Raw genomic sequence first — 26273 nt, 5'->3', positions numbered from 1 at the left:
CTGCCTCGCCCAGAGAATGGTTTTAACTTGTGATGCTGCATTACCCATGCCAGGGCCATGCATCAGGCTGAACACAAGATGCTGAGCCCACAACACGGCAGTGCAGGATGCGAGCGAGACACCACTGGGGGGCCCTGGTGTTACACTCAGCATGCGGGTGAGAACAGACTAACCCACTGCAGTGGTGGCATTAGGCATCTTGCCCCTTGCAGTCCCAGAGGGCCCCCTGAAAGCCACATTTGGCCCACAGGGGCCTTCCATTCAGCTCACTGGGCATCAGATACCCCACTTGGCTCCCTGCTGGTGGCTCTGCTATAAGGATGGCCCTGCTGCCCAGCTCCAACTCTGCCTGGAGTCAGCCGGAGCTGTGTAGCAGCAGAAACCCCAGTGGGGAGCAGGAAGGAACAGTTGATGCCTGGAGGACCAGACGGAAGGCCATTGCCAGTGGCTCCAGTCCCTGTGCTCTCCCACAGGTAGTGCCAGGCGGCCCCTTTCCCTCCCCTGCAGAGCAACCTCCAAGCTGCCACATGCCAGTCCCAGGTAGGGTGACCAGATAGCAAGTGTGAAAAATCGGGATGGAGGTGGGAGGTAATAAGAGGCCCATATAAGAAAAAAGCCCAAATATTGGGACTGTCCCTATAAAATCAGGACATCTGTTCCCCCTTGTCCCAGGCCTCGGTGAGGGGTGCTCAGAGGTGGGTCAGTGCAGGGATGCTGCAGCCCACGAGCAGGCAGGGGAGCACAGGGAGGACACAGAGGGGGAGTCAGACCTGAGTAGCAGGGCCTCCTGGACAGCAGAGGCCCCAGCTGGGAGCAGGAGCCAGGCACAGGTTGGGGGAGGTGGGAATAGGACAGTCTCTGGGGGGGATCTACCTCCTGTGTCCCCCACTGTCCCCATCTTCCTCCCAGTTCCATGTAGGGCCCCTAGAATTGAGCTTTTCAGGGGGTCCCCATGGGACAAACGCCATCACTGACCTCCTTGAGAGCCAGGCAGCAGGCAGGTAGGGAAGATACAGATCCAAACAGGGAGGAGGAGAAATGGTAGCAAACCAAGGGAGAGATGGGGAGATGGAGGGAAGGTGTCAAGACAAGTTTCCCTGCTTCTCTCCCCTGCCCTGCCCCAGCCCATAGTGCAGTGGGGATAAGCCGTGGGGATGAGCTGTGGGGCAGCGAGACTCACAGTCATCCAGGTCCAGCAAGGAGATCTCCTTGGTCCCTTTCCTGGAGGCCTTTGGGGCAGGTTTGCTGCTGGGAGGCTGCAAAAGAGGACAGAACTGGGGCAGTATGACTGCTAGCAGATGGGGGCAGGGGGGCTGGGAAAGGAGCACAGGGCCCAGCAAGGCCCGGCCCAGCACTGGCACAGGGAGCCCTGGGTGCAGGATGCTCAGAGAGGGGCAGGAGCTGAGTCCTAGGCCCGTGCATGGGGGGGATGCGAGCTCCGGCCCACCTCTCTGCAGGGCAGGTGGGTGGTGCCAGAGCTCAGCGGCAGCGAGCCCCTCCCTGGCTGCCCACCCGTCCCCTCACCGTGGTTCTCCTCCTGCTCTCTGGCTCTGACTGAGATTCCTCTGCCTCGGAGCCTGAGTCCGACTCGGACGAGCTGCTCTCCGAGACGCTGCCCTCCTCCCACGAGGACTCGGAAGCCCCTTTCCCTTCATCCTGCGGCTTCTTCTTCTTCCCCTTCTTCCCCTGCTCCTGCTCCTGCTCCTCCTCGCTGGGGTCGCTGGGGGAAGGAGAGGGTCAGGCACAGAGCACCACCAACACCTCGCATGCCCCTTGGGCACCATGACTGCCAGGGGCACCTGCTACCAGTGGCTAATTTACATACTTTGAAATCATTGGACAAGAGCCATGGCTGGAGCCCATGCGTCTGAGCTAGATTCACCCTCTCCGGCAGGACAATCACATTGTGCCGATGTTGGGGTGATGTCACCCCAAGCAGTGACACACCTTGGGTGGCTGACACCCTCCCAAGCCACCCCATCGCCAGCACTCCTGTGCTGTCCCCTGCTGGCTGAGCAACTGACATCCCCCCCACCAACACTCCTGCATGTCCCCCTGCTGGCACTGGAGCAGCTGGGCCCAGCCTGTCAGCCTGGGATCTCTGCCTGGCACCCGGCTGATGTCAGCGAAAGGAGGGGGCATGGGCAAAGATGCTGGGTGTTAAAGGCATGAGAAACAGACATGGTGGGATGGGCTGTAGTCCCCCCACGTCCCCGGGGGTGTTCCTCAGTCCCCAGCTGGTGGCACCTCCTGCCCCCTCTCCCCGCCACTGCCTGTGATACCTCCCAGCGCTCTCTGGGCAGGCTTTCCGGGGCCCTTCCTTTCCCTTCTTCTTCTTCTTCTCCTCCTCCTCCTCCTCCTCCTCCTCCTCTGACTGGTCTCCACTCTCCTCGCCCCGGCTTCCTGAGTCAGAGCCACTCTCACTGCTGCTGCTGCCGCTCTCGCTCTCCGACTCACTGACAGATTCCGGGTCTGGGAGAGAGAGAGAGAGTGAAAATCTCAGTGTTGGCAGCCCTTGCCAGGCACCATCTGCAAGGTCAGCCTGCCCAGCCCCCTCGCGTCCCCCCTGGCTGCCACGCCATACTGCCATCCCCTGCACTTGATCCTTCCCTCCAGGGGCCTTGCACTGCCATGGTCGCTGGGCCAGGGGTTCCCCCAGCTGGTGCACTGGGGAGGGGGAAGGAAGGGAGTCATCACATCATTCCCATATGTGCACACAGATGCGCCCTGTCCCATGTGGGCGACGCTGACTGTGCCTGCTTCCCACAAATAGCGAGGAGGCAGGGCTGGATGGGCCCTTCAGACAACACGTTGTGCCCTGGGCCTTTTCCAGGGAGGAAGGGTTCCTGAGCGAGCGTCAGTCCAACCTGAGGACCCTGAACGCTCCTTGGCATTAAGTGGGAAGGGCTCCGTAGCCCCCTGTCATCTGGGCACTGGCCAAGGGCTCACAGCCCTTTGCAGTCAGGCCGCTAGCAGCCCAGCCAGGGCCAGCAGAGAAGGTGGGGGATACAGAGCAGAGAAGCTTTGGAAGGGTTGGTCCTTTGCCCCTCAGATACATCTTATCTCCCCACCCATCGGGAACATCACCAGCAGACGGGAGCGGATGGCACTGCCATCCCCATGCAGCAGGCGCCAGCGCTCAGCACTACACAGGCAGGTAACGCAGGAGCCTGCTGCCCTCCAGCTGTGGAAGCACTGCCAGGGCTGGGCAGTGCCACCCTGCTGCCCGGCACAGAGACGGCCAGGTCCCGCACCGCTGTCTGCTGATTCCGTGGGCCCAGACTCTCCCTCTGAATCCGAGTAGAATGGCTTCTCCACCTTCTCTTTCCTCTTCTCCCGGCTGGTGCACTTGGTCCATTCTGGAACCTGCGCAGGAGCAGAAAAGGAGGTGAGGCGCACGCCAGCCATGGAGAGGACCATGCCAATCCCTAGTGAACCCCCCCACAGCAGAGAGCTGGCCCAAGGAGTGGAGATCACAGAGGCCAGGCCCTTCCAACGGGATTCTGCAGTGATGGACAGGCTGATTCCCAGGAAATGTCCCCAGGGTCAGTACCATGGAGGCTCTGTCCTGGAGGGGGCATGGGAACCGCACAGCGATGCACGGACCATGCCGCTATCTCTCTTCTCACCACCCTCATGGCATAATGCTCACCAGCCTTCTCCATGGTGGGTGGATCACTCAGCAGCAAGCGCTGGGGGCCGATCCATCGACAGCATGGCAGGGCTCTGGCTGGGAGCTATGCTACCAAACAGGTGTGTGCTTGTGCATGTGCAACGCACACTCAGCCTGGCTCAAGTTTAACCCTGGGAGATTAAAAGGAGTTTAATCTACACACACGTTTGTGCAGAGGATGGGGATGTGGGTCTGTCCTTTACTTTCTGCTGAGATGTCAGATCCTTTATGTGTGTTATAGAAAAAAGCCAACACATGCGCACACACAAAATTCCCAAGTGCTGGAAGTTAAAAGCAAGAGAGAGGGGAAAGGCACCATAACAAACACACACGAGCCACCTCTCTGAGCTCTCCCAGCAACCCGATGTGGCTTTCAATGAGGAAGGCGGTTTCTTCCTGCAAACGAGGGAGATTGCTGTCATAGGAGCAGAGCGACTCTGTAGGCCGTCTGCCCCAGCCCCTCCACTCCGCACCCCATTCCTCCTGCCTTAAGCATCAAGACAGGAACCACCCACTTCTCTGGACACCTGGAAGGTTCAGCAGCTGCCAGGAGCTTGGCACCAGAGCCCAGGGTCCCCTGACACCAAGGCTGTGGGTGAACACCATTTCCCGGGATCACACAAATGGAGCACAACATGAGACCCATCCCCAGAGCCCGGCTAGCATGGTACCTCCACATTGCGCACGGATGGGTCGGGGGCCTCATCCGGCCAGTCGGGGAGCTCCTGGTAGCCCACTGCCTTGGCGTTGAGGAGGTGTGAGAGCGAGCCGAGCTGGAAATGGTCCCGATCTGCAGCAGGAGGGGAGAATTCAGAGCGCAGCCCTCCTGGCCACACTCCCCACCCTAGCGGCTTCCAGCCTCACAGCCCATGTTCCACATAACCCAGCTCTTACTGGGAGGAACGGGCTCCCCTCTCACAGCCAGACAGAGACCCCTGGGTCCCGTGCACCTTGCCGTACCTTTGAAGGAAGACTCCAGGATAGGGGCGGGCTTCTGTGCCAGGAAGAGCTTTTTGGCATACTTGTTAAGGGCACCGCTCTTCTCGGTGGGCACGATGAGCTGGCGGATAAAGCGGGCCCGGTCCCGGATGTCGTAGTTCTGGTCGTACTTGGCCAGGTTCAGCACGTACTGGGTCAGCAGCTTGCTCTATGGTGATGTTTGGCAGCTCAGCATCTTCCCTGGGACTTTACAGGGCTATCGTGCTGAGCAGAACCCCTCCCCACCACACAGATGGGGAAACAGAGGCCCAGGGAGTGGAAGGGACTTGCCCACTGGCACCCACCCCAGCTCTGCTGATTCCCTGAGCCCAGCCCACACATCCCTCACTGGGCAGGGCAACCCTAAGTGCAGGGATTGTGAGCCCAATCCAGCAAAGTGCTGAGTGCCCTCCATATCCCCTGGCTTCTGCTGGCACAGAGCTACTTACAGGATTGGGCCCACAGGTTGCAAGCTTGGCTGGCTGGCCAGGATGTTTCAGATGGAAGTGTCCTGGCCCTCACACAGCACCCCACTGCCCGGTAGGGGCCAGCATACTCAGAGACAGCTGCACCCCATCTCAGAGTGCCCAGCACTGTCACCATGGGGACTGGCCAGCTAGGCGGCCCTGCACTGTGGGGTGGAGTCAGGCACAGCTGTGATGGTCGCAGTTTCCTGGCAGCCATCAGGGGAAGCCAGCGCAGGGGGCACAGGCTCAGCCAGCCCTGCACTAATTGCTTATGCAATGCCTGCTTTGCACGGAGCCTGCCAGGGCAGAGCCAGCCGTGTGGCGAGAGCAGGGTCTTGGAGCCGGTCTGGGAAGCTGCAGATGCTGCCGCCCAGCCAGTCGGTGCTCACCTGCTTGGAGTTGGTCAGGTAGAGCTTGGCTGCCAGGTTGATAACCTGCAGCTTGACGATGTCCTCCTCGCCAGTGAAGGACTTGGACATCTTGCGCAGCACATCGGGTGCAATCTTGGGCACGTGCTCGCAGTACTCGCCAATCAGCCAGAGGATGCTGGCCCGGGCCATGGGCACCTGCAGACAGGTACATGGCAGCACCCCAGCTCTGCCAAAATCCCTCGCAGGGCAAGCTCCAAAGGGAGGGGCTGGAGCCAGGAGTGTCATCCAGAGCCGGAGCGAGTGCAGTGCAGTCCATGGGAGACCTGCCCACACCCTGCAGACACTATGCTGCGGACTCCGTAGGTCAGGATTTGCTGGTCCTGTTCAATGCACCCGCTGTTCCCCAGTCCCACCAACCCAACCAGTTCCTTCTCCCAGTCAGGGCCCAGCTGCTGCATTACCGAGTACATCCCAGGATTCTTTGCACTGGGGCACCCAACACAGGGAATTCTGGGACCCAAGCACGGAGACCCTGGGGAGGAGGGAGAGGGCAAAGAGGTCTGGGAGGACAAGATGGCCCCACTCCATTCCAGGGATGTCTCCTGAGGTCACATCCTAGGTGGGTGCCTGCCTGTGTCCATCTTGGGAACCACAGCAGCAGGCCTGCACAGCGCTGCCCCTTCCAGGACATACACAGCTAGGAGCCTGGCAATGCCCACCCACTGCAGCAGCCAAACCAGGGAGCAAGCGGGTCCTGCTGCGGCTGCGCTGGCAGTTTGAAAAGCATGGCCGGTCCCTCCCGCTGGGCTGGTCCCTTCCAGCTGACTCCAGAAGGCCCCATGGGGCAAGCGCTGGTAGAGGAGTCCCAGCCCTGGTGGCACTGGGGATTCAAACTCAGGGCTTTGCAGAAGCAGGGGACCAGACAGTGAGTGCAGCACCCCTTGGGGTAGGGGCCCGGAAAGGGGAGAAAGGGGGCAACAGGCAGCAGCACTTCCACAGGAAGGGCAGCTCAGGACACTAAGGATCCCCTTGAACTAGCCCCTACTCCTTCCTGTGGGTACAGCCCACTTCACACTCGCCCCCATACAGCTGGAGCCCCCAGCCCCTCTGGCAGTGGGAACAGCTGGGCCCCCCCGAGCCCAGACATACCTGGATGTTGTCGGTGAGCTTGGCCATGTGCTTGATGATCTCGCTGTGTTGAGAGGGCTGCATCTGCAGCAGCTTCTTAATGACGACCACGGACTCAGCCACCACTAGTTCTGGGGGCAACAGAGATCCCCAGCCACCAATGAGAGCAGAGATGTTTCCGTCCCCTGCACTGCCAGAACTCAGCCACAGCCAGCTCTGGGTGAACAGTATCTCCCCCCACCCTGCTGGGGCTGTGCAGGATCTCAGTGCATGAGGGGCCTCAGCCAGGGGTGTGCTATCGAACGCTGTGATGCTGACAACACGCAGCTGTGGGAATTTGCTCAACCAGACATTTAATTCCCAGAAGAACGTTCCAGCGCAGGGCACCCCTTCCACCAGCTTCTTCCAGCCCGTGGCCTCCTCGAAACCAGCCAGAGCTTGTTTCAGGCTGGTGGCCATCACTCATTGCTTGATTTTCCACTGCAAGCTCTGAAAAGCACTATCTCCCGTAGGCAGCCCCTGGACAGCTCCCCGTCGCCCCTCCCTGCCCCGGGGCCGCAGGCTCTCACCATCCCTGTTGGAGAGAAGCTGCACAAGGCCATTCAGGCAGGTGTCTCGGACCTTCCCGATGTTCGTGGCGCAGCGCCCGATGGCCTGGATGGTGGCAGCTACAAAGTCCTTGTCCATGCTCCGGATGTAGGTCTGCAGACAAGAGGCATGGCAGCTTTCCTGGCATGCATTGGGAGTCAGGACACCATGCCTGAGTAGCCCTGAGAGCTGATCGCATGGGCTCAGACTACATGCAGGGTGGCTCCCAGAGGCTGCACTAGCTCAGGGCTCCTAGCAGCTGCTGTAGCGAAAGTCACAAGGCTGTCTGTAAAGCCCAGTTCTCCCCTAGTCTCCATGTTTGGGAACAGGCCCTGGTAGGGCTGGATGTTTCTCATTTCCCCCCGTTTTAGGGAAATCCCTCCAGCAGACTTAGTCATTTACTTATATTCCAGTAACACATAGAGGCCCCGATGAGGATCGGGCCCACTGTGTGGGCATGTACAGACAACTTAGTCCCTGCCCCAAGGAGTTTACATGAGACCGAATACACATGATTTCCCCCACACTAATCGCAGAACAACCTGGCTGCTTCCCCCAGGGCTGCAGCTCCACGCCCACTCCCCAAACCCAGTGAGGAGCAGGGGTTGGGCCAAGGCCAGGGTAAAAACAAAAAGGGGATTTGCTAATAAAGTGGGGTGGGTTTGGGCCCCCAGAAACCTGCACCCAACACCTTGGTGTTTAACTATGAAACAGCCACCACCAAGCCCCACAGAGCCAGCCAGCTCCAGGACCATGTAGGGCTGGCCACAAATTTTCCATCAAAACTGTCTCTACTTTCCATGGAAAACGTAGATTTTTTTCATTGAATAACCAAACACCTGAAAACCAAAGTATTTGAATTTCCCTAAGCTGTCATGGAGCCTCTTGGGAACTGTAGGGCGAGGCTCTCCAGCCATCTCCCATGATGCATGCAGGAACTCCCAACATTGGGGTACATCCTGGGAGATGTAGTCTTACCAGGAAGTCCAGCCCATGGAGGAGAATGGGAGCATGAAATAGCTGAACTACAACTCCCATGAGGCACCATGGCAGCATTCCCAAATTGAAATATTCCATTTTCCATTCCTTTCCCCCACCCAAACCCCCATTTTCTGCCCAGCTCTGGCAGCAGGGATGGCTCCCAATGGTAGGTAGAGATGAGATTTTGAGAGTGAGTCTGCTGAGCACCAGCAATGAGCTCAGAAGAAGAGAGGAGAAGCCCCGGTCTGCCTTCTCTCTGGTGGGCACCAGTGAGGTCACTTGCCACAGCAGGTAGCTCCTCCCAGGCTGTGAATGGTTCTTCCCTTGCTCATGGCTGGTGGGGGTGGGGGAAGCAATAGAGGTGAGCGCACACTGCACCCAAAGCCCCTCTCTTTTACCCCCATGCTGACAGCATCACCCCTGAAATGCTTACAGCTCTGCCACATGCTTTCCCCACTCGGCTCCGCCCACCAGCCCCTGGCCCTCAGTACCTGGAACTCCCGCAGGATGGTGGAGATGTTGGTTTCATTAGCGAGGTTGGTGAGAACTTCCAGCTGGAGAGGAGGGAGAAAGAGCAGCACAAGAGCATGTGTGTGAGAGAGAGATGGAAAGATTTACCTCCCCATGTGCCCAGAGACAGAGGTACCTCCAAGATCCTGCCTTTGGGGAGAGTGAGAGGAGCCAGACTCTGGATGCAGCAGACTGTGCATGTCCGGGCTCGAGAAGAAGGTGTCACATGGCTGCATGGAGTTCCCAGTGGGGTCCAGAGGATCAGACGGTGTTTAGAAGGGAAGGCAGTGCCTACAAGCTCCCAGAGGTGGTGGGGGAAGATTGCCTATGGCAAGGGAGTTGGGTAGCTCGGTGCCAAGGCTATGTCCAGGGTGTGTGTAGGGGATGCCTCGCTATGAACATGCATCAGGTTGTCCTGTGCATTTGACTCACCTTGAGGATCTTAATCTGGGTGGGGTCTGTGGATCTGATGTAGAAGCTCTTCAGATATGGCTCGAACATCCCCTGCACAGACAAAGCAGCTTTAGCAGCAGCCCAGTTACCCTGCTGGATCAGTCAGGGGACAAGGCAATGGACCAAGTGCATGATGGGGGATTTATTTGAAGCATCTAGTACTGGCCCCTATTGGAGACAGGCTCCTGGCTCAGACAGGCTGCTGGGCTGTCCCCCATGGCAGGAGGTGGGGGACTGGACTGATCTGACACCCCAGAGTCCCTGCACACAGCCCAGGAATGGGTCAGACCCAAGCCTCAGGTTTGGGGGAGCTCAGCCCCAAATCCCCCCATGCTGCAGCCCCAGCCTCTAGAGAAAAGAAGGGCGATTTCGCAAATGCAGGGAACCAGGACTCACCCGCCGCTTAATGGACATCGTGGCCACGTTCTGCAGCACCACCCACTGCACCTCGCTGCCGGGAGAGAGATCCATCAGTTGTCCCCATAGAAGTGAGGCAGCAAGGAAAATCCATGCAACAGGCTGCTCTTACACAATCCCTCCACTTGACCCAATCTGGGCCAAATTTATCCCCTCCCTACTGAAATAACAAGCCCCCCATCAGATTCTGACTTGAGATGGTTCCATCTCAGAAACTTTTATAATCCTGAGATGGAGCCAATAGGACCCACTGGTCAGGCTGTCAGGGTGAGTCAGCAGAAGAGCTCTGCAGCTCTGTGCAGGGCCTGAGCCCTGACAGCCTGTGACACACAGACTTCAGCCTCTTTGGAACAAGTCATGGAAGGAAGTTCAGGTAGTTGCTGGAGAGAAAGAAAGGGAGGTGTAGGGAGAGGGGGTGAGCAGAAGACAGGAGGAGGAAAGGGAGAAAAGAGGAGAAGTTGTGGTGGTTGCAGACCTGTGGCTCCTCAGAAGACGCACCAGCGCCTTGGCAATGACCCCAACCTCGGCCTTGGGTGCCAGGTGGAAGTACAGCTGAGCTACGGCCATCACCACCTGTGGGGGTGGGGGAGCAGAGAGACAAGAGGTCATGGAAGGGGGCTGAGCAATAGGCCAGCCACTGCAGGCTGGGTGCTGCCCTGGCTGGGTCTAAAGCAATGACTGCAGAGATGAGTGTCCTATTTTCTGTGCACTGCCCCTTCACGTGTCGGGTTTCTCTGGGGCAGCAGCCAGTGGGAGAGCGCTGCTCCCAGCAAGACCCCTGTCAATGACTTCCTGGGCAGAGTGTCCAGAGCTCCGGTGGTGTCAGGGCAGGGGGCTTGCTGAGCTTGGGGCCTACGCATCCCCATTCAGATGCAGAGTGAGTCACCGGGCGCGCGCTCCTGCAGGACAGTGCATTGTGTCTCCTTCCTTGGGGAGCCCCCACATGCCAGAAAACCCACCTGTCACTCCTCAGGCACAAGGGGAAGTGACATACCGACGGGACCCTGGACACAGGGCAGTGGAGGGGCTCACTGTGGCGTCACAGCTCGGCTGGGGAATGTGGGGGGCTCACCACGGTGTTTCGGCCCTTATGTGGGGAAAGGCGAGAGGCTCACTGTGGCTCAGGGGGGCAGGGCGAAGCAGAGAGGCATGGAGCTCACCACGGGGTTGTGGCTTTGTGGTGGTGGAGGGGCAGGGCAAGGTAGGGGTGCTGGGGGCTCACCGTGGTGTTGCAGCTCTGTCGAGGGGGCAGGACAAGGCGTGGGAGGGGGCGTGGGCTCACTGCGGCATTGTGGCTCAGGGGGGCAGGGTGAAGGGGCACGTAGCATGGTGTTGCAGCTCTGTGGGGGGACAGTGTAGGGGAGACAGGGGACTTACCATGGCATTGCAGCTTTCGGGAGGGCTCACTGCAGCATTGTGACTCTGCAGTGGCGGGGTGGGGGCAGGGCAAGGCGGGAGGGCGTGGGGCTCACCGCAGCGTTGTGGCTCCGTGGTGGGGGGCAGGGCGAGGTGGGAGGGTGTGGGGCTCACCGCAGCGTTGTGGCTCTGTGGTGGGGGGCAGGGCGAGGTGGGAGGGCGTGGGGCTCACTGCGGCGTTGTGGCTCTGTGGTGGCAAGATGGGAGGGCGTGGGGCTCACCGCGGCATTGTGGCTCTGTGGTGGGGGGGGCAGGGCTAGGCGGGAGGGCATGGGGCTCACCGGGGCATTGTGGCTCTGTGGTGGGGGGGCAGGGCTAGGCGGGAGGGCGTGGGGCTCACCGCGGCATTGTGGCTCTGTGGTGGGGGGGCAGGGCTAGGCGGGAGGGCGTGGGGCTCACCGGGGCATTGTGGCTCTGTGGTGAGGGGCAGGGCGAGGGGGGGCATGTAGGTCACTGCGGGGTTCTGACTCTGTGGTGGTGGGGGCAGGGTGAGGCGGGAGAGTGTGGGACTCACTGTGCCATTGTGGCTCTGTGGTGGGGGTTCAGGGTGAGGTGGGAGGGCATGAGGCTCACCGTGGCATTGTGGCTCTGTGGTGGCGAGGTGGGAGGGTATGGGGCTCACCGCGGCATTGCAGCTCTGTGGTGGGGGGGCAGGGCAAGGCGGGAGGGCATGGGGCTCACCGCACCGTTGTGGCTCTGTGGTGGGGGGGCAGGGCGAGGTGGGAGAGCGTGGGGCTCACCGGGTCGTTGCGGCTCTGTGGTGGGGGGCAGGGCGAGGGGGTGCATATAGCTCACTGCAGGATTCTGGCTCTGGGGGCGGGGCAGGGCAAGGTGGGAGGGTGTGGGGCTCACTGCGGCGTTGCGGCTCTGTGGTGGGGGGCAGGGCAAGGGGGGGCATGTAGCTCACTGTGGGGTTCTGCCTCTGTGGTGGGGGTGCAGGGCGAGGCGGGGGACCACGTAACTCACCGCGGCGTTGCGGCTCTGCAGCAGGGGCTTCGTGTTGCGCAGCAGCAGCCGGTGGTCAGGGTCCATCACATAGGGCTTGCGCTTCACCAGAGAGGCTGCATCCGGCTTGTCATCCTTGGAGTCCTCCTCATCGGAGCCGTAGAAGGCTTTCTCTGGGTTCTCCTCCAGCAGAGACTCCTGCCAGGCACAGTGTGTGTGTGTGGAGGGATGCAGCACTAACTTCCCCTCAGCGGCCCCCCAGCCAGGCAGAGCTCCAAGTCCAGTAAACCTACTCCAGAGACACTAACTAGAAGCTGATACAAGTCAGGCTTTTCCCCTCAGGCCCCACTGGCAGCTGCTCGGACTGGCCTCCCTGACAACCCCAGAGCAGCAACAAGACCCTGAGGGGTCCCTGCATTGGTGAGGACACGGGAGGGGGGATCAGGGGCAGCCTGTGCAAGGCCCAGGACAGCTTCACAGGGGTTGTTTCTTGATTCAGAGGGGACATAGATCCAGAGGGGAGCAGTGATTACCCAGGCTGACCTCCTACATAGCACAGGCCAGAGACCCATACCCAGGGATTCTGCAGAGCTCGTGGCTGAACTAGAATGGAGCTTTGGAAAAACACCGTCTCCATGTACAGCATCTGTGGGATGCAGGATCCTTTCCCAAGCTCACATGCTCCAGAGTGTGCCTTGTTTCTAGTCCAAGCTAAGGTGGGGATGCTGCGTTGCCACCACACAATAGCACCGCATGGTGCACCACCAAGGAGCCACAGCTGTAGGGACCCGTGGGCACCCTAAGCCAGATGCTGCCCGGTCACCTCAGACTGAGCATTGCTGCTTCAGGTCCTACGGCTCTGAGAGGGGCAGTGTAGCCATGTGTGTCAGGGCTGGGAGGCCTAGTGCAAGAACAGAGCCAACATAGGACCCTAAGTCTGTCTCCTTCCTCTCTGCACTCTGTTCCGATATGAACTCCCCTCCCTGCCTCGCTGGGGTCACGCATCCCCTGCCCTAGTCTGACTCACGTTCTGGTTGGGGCTGAGGAACTGGGTGCGTGCGTAGCGGGTCAGCATATTGATGATCACCACCTGGCCCCACTCCTCCACGTCAATCAGCAGGTTGCACAGTTTCCGGTAGTTCTTGTGGATCAGGTCAATGCGCTCAGGGCAAACCTCCTCAAAGGCCATCACCACGCTGCCTGCCACCAGCTGGGGGAGAGGGGAGAGGGAGAGAGGGGAGAGAGTAGTATGGCAGTGGGCAAGGCGGGAGGAAGAACGACATTATCTGCACTGGGAGGCGCTACTCACACTTCCCACTGGCTGGTGCTGTTTCTGGGTCTCTCCCCAGGGAGCTCTGGGGAGGGTTCCTTCTCAGCCTTGACATGGGGGGACAGCCCCAGGGCAGGGTTTCTATCAAGACTCTGCTCTGAAGGCACTGCCGATAGGGCACATGGGTAGGAGACTGGGATCAGCCAACAGGAAAGCAGGGTCAGTGATGGTTATAGTTTAATAGCACCGCCCATCCAAGGGTGGCAGGATACTGTCCCTTTAAGAATCCAGCTCCCAGGTTATCTTCTTGGGAGCCCTGGAGTTGTACATTTGATGGGCCTTTGCCTGAAATTTGGGAAAGGGATCCTTTAATAATACAGTACCCTGCTGCCCCCACACCACAGGGTTAATGTGGCTCCCCCGGGACACTACCCCCACTCACCGTGGTCTTATCCGCCAGCAACTTCTCAATCACTTCAATCAGCTGGTCCTTCTGATCCGAATCCAAGCTGTAAGAGACAGTCAGCAGTGGGTGATGCTACCAGCAGGGGGAGGGAAGAGGCACTGGGACAGCCCTATCTCCCCACCCCCCGCACGAAAGGGGAGACAAGTGAAGCAGGCAGGACTGTGGTGTGTTGGAAGAGAATGAGGCAGGATCTGCTATGCTGTACCTCATAGACCTTTGCAACTCTGCAACAGCACAATGAGGCCCCGGATCCCCCTGCTCCTAGCCTATGAGCTAAGGAGAATCTCCATCGGTTGTTAGCAGTGTTGGGCCAATGATCCATAGCTGAGCAGTCCCAATTCCATCCCCTCTCACAGAAGCAGTAAATGGATAGATTTTGAGCTTCCCTGCAGAGCAAACAGCTGGATCCCAATTAGAGAGGGGTCCTTATGAAGCATTTGGCTGCTGGTCTCACTTCTCCCTCCTCTAGGTGTCAGCTGAAAACATCCTCTCCATGTGCAGCAGCAGTTAAAAAAGCAAACAGAATGTTGGTAATCAACAAGAAAGGAATAGATAAGAAGACAGAAAATACCATATTGCCTCTATATAAATCCATAGTACGCCCACATCTTGAATACTGTGTGCAGATGTGGTCGCCCCATCTCAAAAAAGATATATCGGAACTGGAAAAGGTTGAGAAAAGGGCAATGGAACAGCTTCTGTATGAGGAGAGATTAATAAGACTGGGACTTTTCAGCTTGGAAAAGAGATGACTAATGGGGGATACGATAGAGATCTATAAAATCATGACTGGTGTGGAGAAAGTAAATAAGGAAGTGTTATTTACCCCTTCTCATAACACAAGAACTAAGGGTTACCAAATGAAATTAATAGGCAGCAGGATGTTGTGAATGCCAAGACACTAACAGGATTCCAAAAAGACCTAGATAAATTAACGGAGGATATGTCCATCAGTGGCTATTAGCCAGGATGGGCAGGGATGGTGTCTTTAGCCTCTGTTTGCCAGAAGCTGGGAATGGGCAACAGGGGATGGATCACTTGATGATTACCTGTTCTGTTCATTCCCTCTGGGCAGAGGTGAAAGTAAGCCAGTCTGGTCTGCTCCGGCGTACCGGCTTCCCCAGGCCAGTGATTTAAAGGGCCTGGGGCTCCCGGCAAGTCCAGAGCCTGCTGCTGGAGCCCCTGGGTAGCGGACACGGCCAGGAGCCCTGGGGCCTGGGTGGCAATTTAAAGGGCCAGGGGCACCACTGTGACAGCGATGTCTGGGAGTCCCTGGCCTTTTAAATCACCACCGGAGCCCCGCTGCCTCTACCCCAGGGCTCTGGCAGCGGGACTCGGGTGGCGATTTAAAGGGCCCAGGGCTCTGGCAGCCACTACTGCCCTGGTCCTTTAAATTGCCACCAGATTTAAAGGCCCCGCCCCTTCCAATTGAGGCCACCCCCTTGCAGTTGAGGCCCCACCCCCAACTCAGCATTCTGTGCTACGGGAACTCCTTTAAGTTATTTTCACCTCTGCCTCTGGGGCATCTGGCATTGGCCACTGTTGGAAGACAGGATACTGGGCTAGATGGACCTTTGGTCTGACCCAGTATGGCCGTTCTTATGTTCTTAGCTAATGCGGCTCGGTTCCTTCTAACAATAACCAAAGGTTAAATATTTAACACGGAAGATGCAGGCACATAATCACTCAGTTGTACTCACACCGGGTTCAGTGAACTGTATGGTCATTCTGGGTCAAGTCCAAGGTAGGTTGTGCTTTATTGTCCTAGCCTCCTGCTTTATACCTTCCATTCCTCTGCCTCTGACCCACATGCACCTTCTTGCCAGGAGTTCAGGACAGCGCCAGACACTCTGTCACCTTTCTGCAGCAGCCTATCCTATTGTACGGTGTCCTGCCCACCTTTGGTTCATTATGGCCTGTATTGATCCATGCTGCAAGGCCACACATGCTTTCTGGGTCCATTCATTCTATGGACTTTGGAGGACTCAGTAGCCTGTGGCAGGCCGGAGTGCTGGGCTTTGACAAGGAACTGTCCAGTAAACAAAATCCAACAGCTGAATTTTGGGCTGTTAGACCATGAATAAGGGGGCAAGCACACCCAGAATTCAGCCCAAGGATTCCTGGTCTGTATCACATGCATTGTCTCAGTGGCTAAAACAAACAGAATGGAAAAAAAAATCAAATAGACTTTTCACTCTTATTCTGCCCATTTATTTGCTTCCACCGTTTTACTCTCCACTGGAGCAACGAAAACAGACCATAGCCAGTTTCTTACTAGTTTCACCCCCGCCCCCCAGGTTTGCATACGCCAGCACAAGCCTGCAAAGTTTCTAGATCCATGGATTGGAAGGCCAGACTGCATTAGGATTGGCTAAGCCAAACTCCTGCATCACAGGAGCCAGAGAATCTCACCCTGCACTGAGCCCAGAGTCTGTGGTTGAATCAGAATGTATCTTTAGGGTTTAGATCCAAGCCAAAAACCAAGAAATAGCACAAACCTGATCTTGAAAAAAAATTTTTTTAAGAAATCCAGCCAAACATTCCTATTAAATAGGAGGTTTTGTAAAACTTTAAACAAAATCCCCACATGCTCAAAGCCCTACATCTTGGCCCTCAGTGGCCCAACAGTGGCTCTTTCAGACATTTTCCATGCCAGCCATGTAGCCGTAGGATCCAGATGGCTTGTCAGTTACTGTAGCTGCATTATCTGGGCAGTCAGTGCTTGACGTGACAAACAGAAGTGTTTGGCTGCTGGTCTCGTTTCCAGTTACTGTTCATTTCCTTGAGAAATGTCTCACCCACAGCCCCTCCTGATGCCTACGGTTCCTGCCCACAGGGGGAGCATTTCGTGAGGGTTTTTTTTGGGGGGGGGGAAGGGGAGGTCAGTGGGATGCCCTGCTGCATCGCTCTGTATGGCATTGAGCACCAGGGGAGAGGAGCTCCTGGTCTCACATATTTGTGTCCCCAAAGAGAGAACAGGGGGTCTGACCCCCAAAGAATAAGCAATTGAATCAACTGGTTGTATACCAAGTTCTTGTGTATTAATATATGTCAAGTAGGGTCTTTCCTGAAAGCTGGTAATGCTGTGCCCTGGATGGTCAGTAGGAGATCTCTACCCAGGCTCTGGCTATGAATGTAGGTGGGGTTTAATGTGTAGAACACTGTACTTGTAACTGGGGTGCCACGGCAGCACCTCCTCACAGCAGAGTGGAGACACAATAAGGCAGGGAGACGTGCCTCCCGCGCTAGCTGTTCCCACAAAACTAACTCCACACCAGCCCTGAGGATGAGTTCTGGGTGGCTCGAAAGCTTGTCTCTCTCCCCAGCAGCAGCTGGTCCACGAACAGATGTTGCCTCACCCACTGTGTCTCCACGCACCTAGCATCCTACGGCCGAGGGAAAGACAACAGCTTTGCAATTTTAAAGTTAATAGAAAGCCATTTAAACTGAGAAGAAAACCCTAGTCTTGGAACACTAAGGCAGGAGGGAGTTTCCCCTCTCTGTGTAACCATGAATGACCATAGTCTGAGAGAAAGAAAACCCCATTAGAAGGGAAGGGGGTTGAAGTGAAGGGCCAGCATCTAAGCAGGGTCCTGTCCATGAAACACGGGATCCCCTCTACGACAAGGGGCATGCAGGGAGACTGTTCAGAGGCAATAGGTAGTGGTATTAGAGAAGGGAAGTTAGCTCCTAAAGAAGTGTACAGTCAGGGCCGTGCCTTTACGTTTATTTTGTGTGTAACTTGGCTGTTTGCTTCCCTGACTATTCCATCTTTGAATCTATGGTTTTTCTATTAAACAAACTTCTTGTTGATCTATGCCCTACGCAGGTCTCCAGTGGGCACCCTGCGTGTGGCAAAGTGAGCTGATAACCGGGGGCAGGTTTCACCCCTGCAGGGGTGCTGAGCCAAAGGGGAAAGTCCTGGTGTCTGGCAATTAAGAACTCAGGCAGATGGATCTGGGGGGAGTTGGGACCGGAAGGGCTTGTTGGGGTCACCCTGCCAGGAGTAACTAGGCTGATGGAAGCCAGGGTGAGACCTTTTGCTGGCAGGCTGGCTACTGGGGTCAGAGCTCTGAGCTATAGCAGTCTGGCATTAAGGCATCCAAAGTCACAAAGCAGGTGGTAACAGAACCCCATACTAGTCTGGGTGATCCCCGAAACATCACACTCCTCCATGCACAAAAGCAGAGGGCACCAGAATTCTGATGCCATGCAATCTGACCGAGTCACAAGAGGCCCCAGGGCACCATCACCCTGTGCCCCGTGCCTTCCTCTGTTAAAAGTAAGTTGCAGGGATTTGGTAGTGGGAGTCCCCACTGTGCATCAGTGTAAATGACGGCCCACGGCAAAGTGAGCCCAGCATGTATTTCAGGAGGGGGGCGGGGACGCAGCCCATTGTCCCAGTTACCTGTACAGCTTGGGGATGGCATGAGCAGCCGTCTTGCGCACGTACGGAGACATGTCTGACGCCGCCTCCTTGATGGCCAGCATCATGATGGGCACTATGATGGGCACCCGGATGCTGGAGAGAACCCGCAGGGCACTGGCCCGGATCAGCTGGTTGGGATCCTGCAGTGGGGGGGACATGGAGGCAGCTCCAGGAAGGCTTTGCAGCGGAGAGCCCTTCCTGACTCAGTCGGGGCAGGGTGAGGGCCCTGCAGCACCTGGGGGTGCCAGAGGGAAGCAGAGAGGTTCACCTGGCACTGCACTGCGCACTTGGAAATTGATTCCCTGCAAGGCGAGGCTCTCGTTCATTAACACAGATCTGCAATCCCTCTGGCAAATGCCCCCTTCAGATCCCAGGCCTGGCTCCCGCGGAGGGGATTTAGTTGGAGTTGTGGGTGCTCAGCACCTCCAGGAACCAGACCCCCAGGATTATGGTGGCCCTACGGGGTGGGGAGAAATGAATGGCCAGGGGTCCCTGCTGCAGTCTGAGCAGTGGGGGCACAAGGGCTCCAGAGCAGAGCTGTTAGGGACACAAACACGGTATCGACTCTTTCGATCTCATCCCATTCTCTAACCCCTGCCCAATCCCACAGGAGCCCCAGGTCTCCCAGTGCCAGAAGCTGGGCCTTCCCCATAGCTTCTCAGAGGCAGGGGTCCCAGGAGGGTCCCCCACCCACAAAGGGCTTTATACCAGGACCCTTGGGGGAAGGTGTGAGCAGCTGGGAGGGGGAGGAAGGAGTGCACTTCCCCCTACCCACTGCTTTGGCTCTGCCTCAGCCTGCCCCCCCACAGATCACAGCCTCACATCTGACTCAGAGCCCAATAACCCCACATGCTGAGCTCTGCCAAGTGCCTGGAAAGGCCTGGCTGGGATGCAGCAGCCTCTCTGTCAGGGGCCCCTTTGAGTTCTTCTACCCACTAGTGTCCAGGATAGCACTGGACCCCTGGATCCACATGGCAAAAGCACAGACCATCCACAGCAGGGCCAGCGCTGGCACCCACCATCAGCTCTCAGGGACTGGACTTGTAAGGGCCTGTGCCAGCTGACTCAGGCTTGGGCTAAGGGGCTATTTATGGAGTGTAGGTGTTCGGGCTCTGAGACCATCCCACCTTGCAGAGTCCTCGAGTCTGGGCTCCAGTCTGAGCTTGAGGCAACTGGCACAGTCCAGCAGCAGGTTTTGACTGCACTGTAGACACACCCTGAAAGGCCCCCAGTGCTTCACCATGGGTCCATCCGGTTCCAGCCTTCCCTTGTGCCTATCGCTTCACTCTGACCCATCTGCACCTCCAAGAGGAAGCGGAGATGCGGACAGGTACTGCGGGGCAGCGCTCTCTCCTCCTCCACAGCAGTACCCCTGGAAGTTGGGCACCAAAGGGGTACCTGGTATCAGGGCCACCTGGGGGGGGCAAGTGGGGCAATTTGCCCCAGGCCCCACAGGGGCCCCACGAGCCGCTCCGGGTTTTCGGCGGTGGGCCCTTCAGTGCAGCGGAAGACTCAGAGTGAGTGAAGGACCCGCCGCTGAAGTGCTGCTGAAGCCTCGGAGCGCCACCCGGTGAGTACAAGCACCGCAAGCGGCGGGAAAAAAAAAAAGCCGTGATCGACGGCACTTAGGCTGCTCTACTGCCGCCGCTTCATTCTTCGGCGGCAGGTCCTTCCCTCTGAGAGGGACCCGCCGCTGAATTGCCACCGAAGACCCAGCCCTGCCCCAGGCCCCCTGAATTCTCTAGGCAGACCTGCCTGGTATGAAGGGGAGAAAGGCAAGGAATTGCACCAGAACCCAGCACAGCCAGCCACCCCCTGGGGCCAACCTCGGCAAAGCACGCAGGGATTAGGCACTGCCTGGGCTCACTATTTGGTGCTGCAGTGACATGCAGAGCCTGTGCCAGGCTGTGCCAAGGGCGAAGGGGCAGCAGGTTGTACTGGGGTGGCACTGGGATGGTAACACATGGGTGTGGGATGGGTGGGTGCCTGCTAGGGAGGATCCTCAGAGAGAGCACCCCAGTATGTCCCTTGTTCTCTGTCAGTCCAATTGGGAGAGGCTGGAGTGTAGCTTTGGCATCAGGAGTTGTGGTCCATTGTCGGCAGGCGGGGTCAGGGTACCTGTCCCTGACCTCACCCATAGCAGGTTGAGCTGACAGCCCACAGGCCTGTATGTGTGTAGTGCATGGATGAGTCCAGACTGCAGCACCATGGGCCATTAACAGGGCGGGGGGTAGGGGGGCCCTCATTAAGGACAGTGTGGGGCTGCTTCCTGGGGCACTGGGTAACCCCAAATGTCAGGGCTGCAGCAGCTGCTGCTCAGTTAGGGCATTGCTAACTTTCCAGCAGAGGCCTCGTTTGGCCTCCCAGCCTGCTCCCTTCTTCACTTCCCCGCTGCCTGCTGGTCTTCCTGGGGGTGGTGTGCCGGGGAGATTCCAGAGGGTGACTCTCAGGTCAGCTGGACGATAGGAGCCAGAGGAGTGTGTCCGAGTCTCACCCCAGGGAGGGCCCCCAATGCTGGGGAGGGCTTATAGCTATAGGGCCACAGCAGGATGTCCAATATTTCTTGATCGCCTTCATCCGGGCACGGGTGTGTGGGGATGCAGGTGTGGGGGGGGGCAGGCGTGTGGGGGCGCAGGTGTGGGGGGTGCAGGCGTGTGGGGGCAGGCGTACAAAAGCCCCTCCATGCAGAGGGCCTGCCCCATGGCCACAGGGTTTCCCTGCCCCTGGCTTTGTAACCTAAGCCCAAGCAAGACCACTCCGATCCCAGCAGTGAGCACCAGCAGAGCCATCTACTGCGGTTGCTGAAAAACAGGTGGGACAGTCCTCTCCCACCTTGGTTTGGGGCAGCACCATCCCCCAGCCCACTGTTAGCCCCTGGAGGTGCCCACACTCCAGTCCCCCCCGCGACCTCTGACCTTTAGTCCGCGCTGGAAGGTGGAGATGGAGAGCAGGGCCAGGTCCTGCTGTTCTTCTGCATAGCGGACCAGGTAGACATACACCAGCTTCTTCACCTACCAGACATGTGGGCAGAGACCGAACCCTGTCAGCCAGGCTCCAAATCCCGCCCCACCCCGTCTGCTCCCCACCCTCATTGCTTCCTCCACTGCCACGCCAGGCTGCCATCTGTGCCCGTGAAGAGGGGTGACTGCCCCCACATCTAGAGGCCCAGGGTATCGGGGCGTGGGACAGAGGCAGGAGGGCGTGAGCTTAGAGGAGTGGGGTACGAGGGATGTCATAGGGAAGTTCTGCTAAGCAAGCTGAGTATCACAACAGCTGCTTCTTCCAGAATCCTCTTTGCTGCGGCGGGGTCTGGGCCGGATTCTGGCTCCTCCTGCAATCCTGGGCTGGGATGCCGTCCCACATCCGTCTCTCACCACGTGGCCACCCTGCTGCCCAGTCTTGGGGTGCAACAATCCCATAGCCCTCCAGGCAACCCCACCTGGCCATCGCTGCTGCAGAGGGCAGCACAATCCCACTGCGTGTTACAGGGGCCCCTCAAAGCCAGCTTGCCACTTAACACAGGGAGTGAGTGCTCCCATATGGGAGCAGTTTCCTGACTTGGCATATGTGGGCAGATAAGACCCATGAATGCTGCAAGCAACCCCCCGGCAGGTACCGCCCCTCCCAAATGCTGCCCCCTGCTGGCTTGCAAGTTGCTGCGACCCCGAAGGAAATGCTCACCTCAATATTCTTGCACGCCACGTTTTTGACGACAGCTGGGAAGAGGTCGGACGCATTCTTCCCCCTGGCGATCATCTGTGGATGTGAGAGAGGAGACTGTGACCTGACAACACATCTGCAGGTGTCCCAGCCCGCGCCCAGCACCAGGCTGTCAGAGTGGCGCACACATACAGCAGCACTGTGGGGAGAATCCAGGAGCTATGGGGCCAGACACATGGGCCCCCACCACCTAGGCTAGAAAGCAGAACCCCACTAGCGTGTGTGTGTGTGTTTACAGCACCTAGCACACTGGGGCCCTGATCCATGATTGGGGCCCTGAGGCTCCATCACAATACACATGATAATAACAGCAGTATGTGGGCTCACAGCCCCCTGTAGGACCCCCACCACTAGAGGGCATGAACGCCCAGACACCTGATCCGCTCCGAGCCCCTTTAGCAGAGAGCAATGGGGCACAGCCAACAGGCTAAAGCCAGAGGAGCGGGCTGCTGCCCAACTCTAGAAAGTTGAAGGGGTGGGGGGGTTACTAACATGGTGGGAGGGATAACAGCGCAGCGCAGTCTGGGGAAACAAGCCCAGGGCTGGAAGCCAGTTAGGACCAAGTTCTATTCCTAGCTCTGAGATCCGCTCACTGCATGATCTCAGGGAGGTTTTTTTCTCTCTGTGCCTCAGTCTCCCCATCTGGGTACGGGGATGATGATTCATTCGTGGCGAGGGTTTAAGGCCAGAAGGGACCACCAGATCCTCCAGTCTGCTCTCCTGCGTCTCACACATACACTGCCCCACACCCACACACTAAACCCACCCTCCGAAATTAGACCAAGGGATCATAGTCCACAGGTGCCTAGATAGTATGTGCCACAGGCAGAGAACAGGAGTGACAAGGGGCACCGGTGCCTGCAGCTCCCTCAATGGCAGGGAAATGGTTAATGAGATACACCCAGGTAATCCTGGCAAGTGACCCGCACCCACATGCTGGAGAGGAAGGTGAAACCCTTGAGGTCCCTGCCAATCGGATCTGGGGGGAAATTCCTTCCTGATCCCCTCATATGGTGATCAGTGAGACCCTGAGCATATGAGAAGAGCCAAGCAGCCGAGAGAGACAGTGCTTGTGCCACCTCAGAGCCTGGCCCACCCCACCTGGTGTCCCCTCTGCAGCTTGGCCATCTCTCAAGTTTCAGAGGAAGGAGACCAAAAAAACCTCCGAAACCCAGAACACAATGTGTGGGGGAGAGACCCTTTCTGACCCCTGCAGGTGGCTGTGTGAAGCCCTGAAACATGAGCTTTGGGAACAAATGACAGTGAGAGGGAAACTCCACAGAGGGGAAACTGAGGCAAAGCAGGGCAGCAACTGGCTCAGGTCGCACAGTGATGCTGTCACTGCTGGGGCTGGGACTCAGGAGCTCCTAGCACTCAGGCCATGTCTCACCCCCACCCTGCCCTGCAGGAGACACTCACAGCCACGATCCTCTTCATGGCCTCCAGCTTCAGTGAGTCCTTGTTACTGTCCAGCATCTCCTTCAGGTCATCATGTCTGCAAGTCACAGGGACCTTTGTCAGCAGCCGAGAGGACACAGATGCAACAAGTGTTGGCAGCTCTCAGCCATGCACAGACAGAGCGTACGCCACATACACCAGCCCACAAGTGAGCATGAACACAGCCACCACCCCACTCCCGGCCTAGTCCATGGTGAGAGGACCAGCTGATGAGGCTGACTGCTCAAAGGCTCCCCCCGTAGGCACCACTGAGCAGAGATCCAGTAACCGCAGCCATGGCCGTGTGCTACTAAGGCCGAATTGCTGCCCTACAAGGGAGTTCAGGCCACATGCTCTCTGGGGTACCCTGGAGAAGCAGGATCCCCTTCCCCCAACGCTGCAGCTGAAGCAGATATCCCTTTGCATGGCCCCTTCCAACGGAGTTGCTCGTAGCGCTTGACAATTTATTTTTACTCTCCCGAGACCCCAGGCGGGGATTACATCACCCACCTTTCACGCACTGGGAAACGGGTAGAGAGGGCAGCAACACACCCAAGGCCAGAGCCGGCAACAGAAGCCAGGACTCCTGGGTTCTAGCACACTGCCAGGAGAAAGCGATTTCTTTTTGCAGATGCGTGTGATACTGCCCCACATGATTCCAAGTGGGGCTGTGATCACTGTGCAAAGCCAGCCTGTTAATGACCCCCTAGGAAGTCCCCATCACCAGAGGTGTAGCCTTCCCTAGTGCCCCAATCCTGGGTGCATGTATGTGTCTGATAATCCTCACACATAGACTAACAAAATTTGATGGTGAAGAGCCAACACAGTTTTTGTAAAGGGAAATTCTGTCTCACCAATCTCTTAGAATTTTTTGGAGGGGGTCAACAAATATGTGGACAAGGGGGATCCAGGGGATATAGTGTCCTTGGGACTTTCAGAAAGCTTTTGAGGCTCTTAAGCAAAATAAGCTGTCATGGGATAAGAGGGAAGGTCCTCTCATGGACCAGTAACTAGTTAAAAGACAGGAAACAAAGGGTAGGACTAAACAGTCAGTTTTCAGAAAGGAGAGAGGTAAATAGTGGTATCCCCAAGGGATTTGTACTGGGACCAGTGCTGTTCAACATATTCATAAATGATCTGGAAAAAGGGGAAAACAGTGAGGTGGCAAAGTCTGGAGATGCTACAAAATTACTCAAGATAGTTAAGCCCAAAGCAGACCGTGAACAGTTACAAAGGGATCGCACAAAACTGGGTGACTGGGCAACAAAATATCAGATGAAATTCAATGTTGATAAATGCAAAGTAATGCACATTGGAAAATGTAATCCCACCTAGACGTACAAAATGATGGGGTCTGAATTAGCTGTTACCACTCAAGAAAGATCTCGGAGTCATTGTGGATAGTTCTCTGAAAACATCCACTCAGTGTGCAGTAGCAGTCAAAAGACTGAACGGAATGTTAGAAATCATTCAGAAAGGGATAGATGATAAAACAGAAAATATCACAATGCCACTACATAAATCCATGCTACGCCCACACCTTGAATACTGTGTGCAGTTCTGGTGGCCCCATCTCATAAAGGATATATTGGAATTGGAAAAGATTCAGAAAAGGGCAACAGAAATGACTAGGTGTCTGGATCAGCTTCCATATGAGGAGATATTAGAAAGACTGGAACTGTTCAGTTTCGAAAAGAGATGACTAAGAGGGGATACAATAGAGGTCTACAAAATCATGAATGGTTGGAGAAAGTGAATAAGGAAAGATTATCTTCCCCTTCACATAACACAAGAACCAGGGGTCACACAGATGAAATTAATAGGCAGCAGGTTTAAAACAAACAGAAGGAAGTATTTCTTCATGCAACTCATAATCAGCCCGTGGAGGTCATTGCTAGGGTATGTTGTGAAGGCTAAAACCATAACCGGGTTCAAAAAAGAATTAGATAAATTCACGAGGGGATACATCCATCAATGGATATTAGACAAAATCTCTGACTGCCAGTTGCTGCGACTGGATGACAAGGGATGGATCACTTGATGATTGCTCTGTTCTGTTCATTCTCTCTGGAGTACCTGGCCGCTCTCAGAAGACAGGATACTGGGCTGGATGGACCATTGTCTGTCCCAGTATGACCATTTTTATGTTCTTCTGCGCACAGCCACAGAAAGCAGACCATGCCCTGCTTGTAGACTGACAGGCCATACCCTCTGCCCCCTGGCCCACAGCATGGACTATACATGCCACAGATCTGACACGCTGCCACCTTCCAAAGCTTTGTGGGTCTCTGGCCCATCAACTGACCGAGTGCCAGTGGAATAGCATAGCAAGGAGGATCTAACAACAGGCAAACTGGAAAGTGTTCCTGTCCAGGGAGGGGGGTTGGCAGGTCCCCCAGAGCCAGATGCTTTGATGGAACCTCTAGGTTCTGGGTGGCTCATTTCTGGTACATCCCAGCAGCAGCTGGTGGACATCTGAAACACCCCATATCTGACACAAGGACCGGGCCCCCCAGTGATAACTAGGGATGTGATCCACTGCCAGACAGCGAAGGCTCAGCAAGGGAAGATGCTGGGGATGCCTGCTGGCTGGTTCCCCTGATCCTAGGTGCCAAAGAGCCATTCGCTGGCTGTCAGTTCTCACGGTTTGGTTGAGAGTCTCAGGCTATTTGGTATTTGAGTCAAAGCCCCAGTGCCTGATTCCTGTGAGTACGGGACAACCTCGGCTTTCGTTCAGGGAAAGGGTTTCGTTCCTAGCTGTCAAGGTTCCTCCCCCACTCTGAACTTTAGGGCACAGATGTGGGGACCTGCATGGACACTTCTAAGCTTAATTACTAGCTTAGAGCTGGTAACACTGCCACCATCCAGAAATTTCAGTGTCCGGAACACTTCCTGTCCCCCTAAAACCTTCCCCTCTCTGGGCAGCCTTGAGAGGCTTTTTCACCAAGTTCCTAGTGAACACCGATCCAACCCCTTGGATCTTAACACAAGGAGAATTTAACTATCCCCCCCTCCTTTCCCCCA

At 56.8% G+C, this 26273-nt stretch overlaps 1 protein-coding gene across 10 annotated transcripts in view; it reads right to left on the bottom strand.

Moving 5' to 3' along the window:
* AP3B2 (adaptor related protein complex 3 subunit beta 2) overlaps positions 1 to 26273 on the bottom strand; it is a 63668-nt gene that overhangs the window by 13819 nt on the left and 23576 nt on the right. For 4 of the 10 annotated variants that reach the window (XM_050968866.1, XM_050968870.1, XM_050968863.1 and 1 more), the window contains exons 2-22: positions 23232 to 23307; positions 21774 to 21848; positions 21008 to 21103; positions 18072 to 18232; positions 13640 to 13706; positions 12955 to 13137; positions 11949 to 12125; positions 10042 to 10139; positions 9546 to 9600; positions 9129 to 9200; positions 8678 to 8740; positions 7187 to 7319; positions 6639 to 6748; positions 5508 to 5684; positions 4634 to 4820; positions 4345 to 4463; positions 4013 to 4069; positions 3255 to 3366; positions 2283 to 2472; positions 1513 to 1720; positions 1181 to 1256 (exon numbers count right to left, since the gene is read on the bottom strand). In XM_050968866.1, the coding sequence (XP_050824823.1) occupies positions 1181 to 1256; positions 1513 to 1720; positions 2283 to 2472; positions 3255 to 3366; positions 4013 to 4069; positions 4345 to 4463; positions 4634 to 4820; positions 5508 to 5684; positions 6639 to 6748; positions 7187 to 7319; positions 8678 to 8740; positions 9129 to 9200; positions 9546 to 9600; positions 10042 to 10139; positions 11949 to 12125; positions 12955 to 13137; positions 13640 to 13706; positions 18072 to 18232; positions 21008 to 21103; positions 21774 to 21848; positions 23232 to 23307 (2492 nt within the window). Of the gene's footprint in view, positions 1 to 1180; positions 1257 to 1512; positions 1721 to 2282; positions 2473 to 3254; positions 3367 to 4012; positions 4070 to 4344; positions 4464 to 4633; positions 4821 to 5507; positions 5685 to 6638; positions 6749 to 7186; positions 7320 to 8677; positions 8741 to 9128; positions 9201 to 9545; positions 9601 to 10041; positions 10140 to 11948; positions 12126 to 12954; positions 13138 to 13639; positions 13707 to 18071; positions 18233 to 21007; positions 21104 to 21773; positions 21849 to 23231; positions 23308 to 26273 lie in introns of those variants that run through there. The other 6 variants (XM_050968872.1, XM_050968864.1, XM_050968867.1 and 3 more) reach the window with 4 other exon arrangements.

Source organism: Gopherus flavomarginatus, chromosome 9, assembly GCF_025201925.1.
Source record: "Gopherus flavomarginatus isolate rGopFla2 chromosome 9, rGopFla2.mat.asm, whole genome shotgun sequence".
Classification (NCBI taxonomy): domain Eukaryota; kingdom Metazoa; phylum Chordata; order Testudines; family Testudinidae; genus Gopherus; species Gopherus flavomarginatus.
Note: the sequence above shows the minus strand (reverse complement) of the source record. Positions and strands in the feature narration are given on the sequence as shown.